At 21.3% G+C, this 7,500-nt stretch overlaps 4 protein-coding genes across 4 annotated transcripts in view; 2 read left to right on the forward strand and 2 right to left on the reverse strand.

Moving 5' to 3' along the window:
* Window positions 1-525, forward strand: part of DDB_G0276543 (hypothetical protein) — a gene marked incomplete at both ends in the record, with an annotated part of 2,769 nt that extends 2,244 nt beyond the window's left edge. The window contains one exon of the mRNA XM_638006.1: window positions 1-525. This exon is cut by the window's left edge and continues 139 nt beyond it. Coding sequence (XP_643098.1) covers window positions 1-525 — 525 coding nt within the window.
* A 659-nt stretch (window positions 526-1,184) lies between these two features.
* Window positions 1,185-2,308, reverse strand: DDB_G0276545 (hypothetical protein; the record flags this gene model as incomplete). The annotated part of the gene is made up of 2 exons (XM_638007.1): window positions 1,185-1,438; window positions 1,612-2,308. The coding sequence occupies 2 exons, from the start codon at window positions 2,306-2,308 to the stop codon at window positions 1,185-1,187; spliced, it is 951 nt and encodes a 316-aa protein (XP_643099.1).
* A 1,533-nt stretch (window positions 2,309-3,841) lies between these two features.
* Window positions 3,842-5,426, forward strand: DDB_G0276407 (adenylate kinase; the record flags this gene model as incomplete). Its single annotated transcript, XM_638008.1, has 4 exons — window positions 3,842-3,850; window positions 3,972-4,362; window positions 4,489-4,566; window positions 4,669-5,426. 4 exons carry the CDS (start codon window positions 3,842-3,844, stop codon window positions 5,424-5,426), a joined length of 1,236 nt encoding a protein of 411 aa, XP_643100.1.
* A 159-nt stretch (window positions 5,427-5,585) lies between these two features.
* The window catches only part of DDB_G0276409 (hypothetical protein), a gene marked incomplete at both ends in the record, with an annotated part of 3,207 nt that continues 1,292 nt past the window's right edge, over window positions 5,586-7,500 (reverse strand). The window contains one exon of the mRNA XM_638009.1: window positions 5,586-7,500. This exon is cut by the window's right edge and continues 1,292 nt beyond it. Within this exon, the coding sequence (XP_643101.1) occupies window positions 5,586-7,500 (1,915 nt within the window).

The raw sequence follows: 7,500 nt of genomic DNA on the forward strand, positions 1-7,500 counted from the left end.
TCTTATCCATTGTTAACTCGTGTTCAATTATTTGGTAATCCAGTTGTTGATCCAAGAATTTTTCAACCAAATTTGGATTCTTTAATTTCAAGTATACAAGTTAATAAAACTATTCAATTCATAACTACACAACCTCCATTTTTACTTTATTCAAATATAAATCAAAAACCACAACCACAACTACAACAACAACAACAACAACAACCACAACAACAACAACAAACACAACAATCTAAAAGAAAATTACCACCTCATAAATCACAATCTTCACCATCTATCAATAGATCATCACCAATTAAACAATTGGAAGATTTATCTTCAGATGCAGCATTATTTTATAATTATCAATCATCTCCATCACAACACCATCATCAACAACAAATACAACAACAACAGCAACAATATTATGATTTAAATGATTATCAAAATTACTTTAGTACAAATGAAGGAAATGTTATTATTATTAGTAATAATCCATCTATAAATGAATTAAGTTTAAGTGATCTCACAATAAATGATAGTTAATACAAAAAAAAAAAAAAAAAAAAAGTAAAAAAAAAAAGTAAAAAAAAAAAAAGAAAAAAAAAGTAAAAAAAAAAGAAAAAAAAAAAGACCAACCAAAAAGAAAAAAAAAAAAAAAACCAATAAGGAAAAAAAAAAAAAAAAAAAAAATTCTCTTTTTTAAATTATTAAATAAAGCTAAATGTATTAATATAATAATGGTGTAAGAATAATAAAAGAAAAAAAAAAAACTGGAAATTATTTTAACCCGCAATTCAAAAAAAAAAAAAAAAAAAAAAAAAAAAACAAAAATTGAAAATAAGAAAAAATTAATAAAATTTTTTAACGATTTTTTTTTTTAAAACTACAAATAAGAATAAAAACTAGACTGTTTGGTGATTGAAATGAATATTTATTTATATTTTTTAGTTTTTTTTATTTATTTTTTTCAAAATTATGAAAAAAAGTGGAAAAATCTATTTCTTGAAGAAATTAAAATTAGTATTGCGTTGGTGAGTTATCGAATGAACATCGGTGCTTGTGATCGTCAAAATCAACGTATAAAAAAAGAATTTTATTTGGGTCATAATAAAAAATGGTATTTAACTGTGTTTTGGTATATCATTTTAAAATCTTATTTTTTTTTTTTTTTTTTTTTTTTTTTTTTTTTTTTCATTTTTTATTTAAAGCTTAATAATAACTTTACCAATGTTTTTATTGCTTGTTTCAAATATTTTAATAAATGATGGAATAATTTGATCAAAACCATTATTAATTACATGTTTTTCAATCATTTTACCTTCTTTTAACCATTTTGATAAATGTTGGAAAGCATCTTTATAATCTTCATCAGAATAATCAAATACTAAGAAACCTTGCATTGTAATTCTTTTTTCAAACACTATGTATTGTGCTCTTTGTCCAATATCATCTGTTACTTTTTTATTGTAAACGGATATGGCGCCACAACAAGCAACTCTTGCATGAACATTCAAAAGTAAGAGAATTGGATCAGATACTTGGGAGAGAGAGAAAAGAAAAAAAAAAAAAAAAAAGTTAGATTTTAGAAATTTTAAATAAATTAATTATTAAAAATTATTAAAAATATACCTTCACCACCAACATTTTCATAAAAGATATCAATACCATTTGGGCATGCTTTTTTTAAATCTTCAGCATATGTTGGACTATGGTAATTTAATCCAGAGTCAAAATGGAAATCATTAATAAGTGATTTTGCCTTTTCATCAGAACCACAAATACCTACAACTCTTAGACCTAGGATTTTACCAATTTGTCCAACGGTGGTACCAACTACACCAGCTGCTGCATTAACAACTAATGTTTCACCTTTCTTTGGTTTACCAATTAAAACAGTTCCATAATATGCAGTAACTCCAGGCATACCACAAATTCCCAAGTAAGCTGATAATGGAGCAATATTTGGATCTGCCATTAAAATCTCTTTTGAAACTTTAACAATTTGAATTTCTTTCCAATCGAAATATCCGGAAACATGATCACCTTCTTTAAATCTATCACTTGTTGATTTTAAAACTTTACCAATACAACCACTATTAATTGGATCATGTAATTTAAATGGATCAACAAATGTTTTCTTACTATTCATACGGGCACGTAAATATGGATCTACACTGACATATTCTAATTTTATCATAATTTGATCTTTTTCCATTTTTTGATTTTCATCAAATTTACATGTAGTAATTTTAAATTGATTTCGATCTGGCATACCATTATCTCTTTCAAAATATTTGTCTAATGTAATTTGCTTAATTTCTGTCATTTTAAATTAAATAAAGTATTATTTAAAAAAAAAAAAAAAAATTTTAAATTTGTTTAATTTTTTTTTTTTTTTTTTTTTTTTTTTTAGTATTACTATTTAAAAAATTTTCAATTGCAAGTTCAACACACTCACATAACTTTTTTTATTCATGGCTTGTAGCAAATAATTTTCCACAAAAATAAAAACCCACAAATTACTGAAAAATAAATAATTTTATTCTCATCAATTAAATAATTTTTATTTTTTATTTAATAATTTTTTTATTATTTGTCTATTTTTTTTTTTTTTTTATTATTTTTATTTTTATTTTTGTTGAAACTATTAATTTTCAAATTTGATATTATAATTTTATTAATTTTTGTTCTATTATTAGGTTATATATTATTTTAATGATATTTTTGTAAAATTATTTGAAAATAATGTGGTGGTATTCAATAAATAAAAAAAAAAAAAAAAAATCCAAAGATTAAGATTTTGTTTGATTATTTTTTTAAAATAGCTATGTCTTAAGATCTTAATTTGATGTTAAGAAATATCACTTCGATTTTAAAGAAGGTATTTTATTATTATTTTAATAAAAAGAAATCAAATTATTACAAAAAAAAAAAAACAATACCGGAATGTAAAATATTGTTAGGTTGCGTCATATTGGAATTTAATAAAATAACATAATTTTTGGAATATTTTTGTGGTGTTTTTTTATGTACTCACAGTTAAGTTTTTTATTTTTTATTGGGTGTGTGTGTGTGTTTTTATTTAAATTTTTATTTTGATTTTTTTTTATTTTTTTTTTTTATTTTTATTTTTATTTTTAAATGAACTAAATTGTTCGATTAGGTTAAAAAGAAATTATTGGTGTTGATTAATTTTTATCTTCAATTTTTTGAGAGAGTTTAAATAAAAAATAAAAAAAAAAAAAAATTATTGTGTGGGGCAACATATGAGTTTTTTTTGTTGTGGTCTTATTCGTTTAATTAAAAGAAGTTATTTTTGAAATTTAAAATAAAGAAACAATTATTTAAACATTATTATGAGCTTTCTGTTCCATAAAAGTAATAAAATCTGTTAAGTATTAAATTTTTTATTTTTTTTATTTTTTATTTTTTTAATTTTTTTTTTTAAATTAATTGGAAAAAAAAAAAAATATAAAATAGGGACTTTTTTTTTAAAAAAAGCCTTTTGGATTGTCATTTATAAACAAATGTATTTTACATATTAAAATATTATTTTAATTTTTTTTTTTATTTTTTTAATTTATTTTTATTTTTATTTATTTTTTTCTTTTTTTTTTTCTTTTTTTTTTTAAAAAACTATAAATTAATTTTTTAAATTATTTTTTTTAATTTTTGTTAGTTAAAAAAACATTTAATTAAATAAAAATCATTACAACTGTATTAATAATAAATAAATAAATAAATAAACTTTTTTTTTATATAAATTAGTAAATAAAAAAAAAATTTATGACTTTAAACAAAATAAATAAAATTATTTTTAATTATAATAAAAATAAAAACAATTCAAATTAGCGAAAAAATGATAAAAGTAAGTTTATAATTATAATTATTTTTTTTAATTGTTTTTTTTTTTTTTATTTTTTTTTTATTCTTATAATTTTTTTTTAATTTATTTAAAAATAATATTTATTAATTAATTATTTTAAAAGGGATCAAGTATGGTTTTAAAAGAGCTCTCAAGTGGAGCTTTAAGAAGAGGATCAAAGGAATTTATTTCAAATGTACAAAGAAGAAATTCAATTTGTGGACCATGTATTGGACTCGATTCAAAGCAATCACTAACTTCAACATCTAAAATGTTTTCGGATGATTCAATTGGTTCAATTTTAGAAAATTCGACAAATATTCAAGATTTTCAAGATAGTTTTCAAAAACCTCAACCATTTCCAGTAAGAAATAATTCAATTTCTGGAATTATAAATTCAATAAAGAATGAAAAAATAAAAAATTTAAATCCATTAACTTTTCAAAATAATGGAATTGTAAATAATGGAATGTACGATATGAATAGAAGATTCTCAATTGACCCTCTTTCAATGAGTAATTATTATTATTATTATTATTATTATTTATTTCTTAATTCTATTATTTTCATTTCTCCATTATTTGTTAATTAATTCCAAAAATTTCTTTCTTTCCTTTATTTCTTTTTATTTTTTTTAAAAGGTTCAAAAAGAGAGACTAATAATAATAATAATTTATTTCCAAATGGAAATTTAGGAAAATTTAAATCTTTTAATCTTGGTAAGTAATTTTTTTTTTATTTTTTTTATTTTTTTTTTATTTTTTTTTTTTTTTAAAAAATTAATAATAATTAATTTTTTTTTTAAATAAATATATCAATAGATGAAAGTTTTATTGAATTAGAAGCAGAATCAACATTTAATAATGTTTGGGGTGAATTAGTAACAAAATATGGATTAGAGAATTTAGAATTCCCAAAAGAGATAACATTTTTAGCAGGAGCACCTGGATCAGGTAAAGGTACGAATACAGAAGTTTTAATGAATGCATTAGGAGTTAATGAAGAACCAATTGTGATGAGCTCATTATTGAATTCACCAGAATGTATTGAAATAAAGAAACAAGGTGGATTGGTTAATGATAAAGTTGTATTAGAACTTTTATTGAAAAAATTAAGTAAACCCGATTATTTATGTGAAAATCAAGGTCCAAAGAAAGGTGTTATCATCGATGGTTTCCCACGTTCTGCCAAACAAGTTAAATTTGTAGAATTACTCTTTGATAAACTAGTTAAAATTAGAAAAACAATTAATCCAAACGCTTCTTTACCACGTTTTAGAATTAGTGTTTTACATGTAAGTGAAGAAGAATCTGTAAAGAGACAATTATCTCGTGGAGAATATGCACTTAAAGAGAATCAAATTAGAAGAGATAAAAACTTACCACTTTTAGAGATTAGAGATACCGATATCGACCCAAATGCCTCTAAAAAACGTTATACCTTGTATCAAGAACAATTCAATCATTTAAAATCTTTAGAAGATAAATTCGATTTTGATTTAATTGATGCAAATGGTACTTTAAAAGATGTACAAAATACAATTAAAACCTCTTATGCTAAATTACAACCACACCTTTAAAAAAAAAAAAAAAAAAAAAAAAAAATAAATTATATACACATTAAAATTTTTTACCGATAAATATATTAAAATTAATTATTCTATTTTATTCTTTATTATTTTTACAAAGTTAATTTCGAATAATATTGATTTAATGCGTATTGGTTTTTACTAATAGTTCTAACCAAATTTTTGATTTAAAAGTTTTAATTTATAGTAAATTACATATGGTTCCAATTGGTGTTTATATTTATCAAATAAGTGATTTATAATATCTTGATAATCTGAATAATCTTTGTATATAATTGTACCAAACCATTCAACCATATTAGTTGATAATGGTTTGCCATATTCATCCAATTGTTTGGTTATTGAATTTACATGTTCACCATCATCATTTGCATCCTCTTGTTCACCATTAACAACATTATGATTCTCTCTTTTTAAATGGATTTCATATTGTTGTAATAAATTATCTAATTTAATAAATGATTCTAAATCAAATGTTTTAATTATTAGCTTCAATAGTTGATAATCTAAAAATGGTTCTTTGACTTCATTTGTCTTTCTAAATTTTAATTCAATTTCGAAATAATGTAAAAATAAATTAATTCTTGGATTATTATTATATAACATTTTGGGAAATATTTCCATATTAAAATCATTTTTTGTAATTTCCATGACTGTTGAATCGATAAATTGGTTTAAATCGTTATTATTTCTCTTTGTAAATATGTTTTCGAATGTATATACTGATATATCTATATGATAATATAATAATGGTCTTTTAAAACCAGTTAAAGGATCTACACTAACGGTAATACATGATGCAATAATTGGTGATAGTGTTTTTAAATAATAGTATGAATTATGTTTTGAACTAGCTATTTTAATATAGTTTGATATTAATTGATAAGCTGTTTTGATTTGATCAATTGTTAAATTATTGACTCTAATTAACTTTAAAAATAAGTAATTCAATATCAATGATAAATTTGATAATGATAATTGACCATCTTTGAATTTATCGATTAAAAATTGAATCATTTCAATTAAATCTTTATATAAATATTTGCATGTATAGATTCTATCTTGAAAACGATCTTTAAATGCTTCTTCTAATTCTAAATCTTTACCATTTAAATTATCAAGAATAAACTGAACACCTTCAAAATTTAAAAGTTCTACAAATATATGAAATAAATAAGAAGTTACATTTGGAAAGTGATTGAAATTGACTTTAATTTTAGTGAGATTGATTATTTGGCATGTTTGTTGAGTTGGTATTTTGAATTCTTTGAATTTTTCATTTTCATGATAACTTTCTGAATGGTCCCAAACCTCTCCTTCGTCGGTGTATGAATTAGTATAAAACCTTTTAACCACAAAATTGAAAAGTTTTATTACAAAATCACCCCAATCATCATAATCTGAATAAAACTCATCAATAGAATCACAAATTAATCTTAGGTATTTAATTGAATTTCTTGAACCAAATTGAATTATTTGAATCATATAATATTTAAATAAATCTTCACTGTTATTAAAGTTTGATTGGTTTAAACCGTTTATTAGTGATACAATATCATCATGAGTACGTAAAATGTGAATATTACACAACTCTTTATTTGAATCTAAAATTGGAATTACTTGCTTAAATTTGATTCTTGCATATTCTAATAATTCTGATGTACTAAAATCAAGTTTCATTTGTTTTAATTTTGAATGTAAAGCATTTCTTATATTTAAAATACTACAACCACCACCTGTTTCTATATCTGATAACCAATCGATTGTTTCTTTATCTTTAATTGTAACAATCATATCATTATCAATTAGATTTGATGTAATTTCTTTCCATTTCGATGATGATTTACTACATAAAATGGAATTCAACTGTTTATCACCTAAAGCTATATCCTCCTGCTCCTTTGTCGGTATTATATTATTTAATAGCTTTTCATCAATATTTTCTATAATGATTGATTTTTGTGATATATAGATTTTGTTGAATTTATTAATATTGTTTTTATTAATTTGATTATCTTTGAATAAAATATTGAGAAATGATCTACTAATACTGGCTAAATCTGAT

The sequence above is a fragment of the Dictyostelium discoideum genome, assembly GCF_000004695.1.
Source record: "Dictyostelium discoideum AX4 chromosome 2 chromosome, whole genome shotgun sequence".
Lineage (NCBI taxonomy): Eukaryota > Evosea > Eumycetozoa > Dictyosteliales > Dictyosteliaceae > Dictyostelium > Dictyostelium discoideum.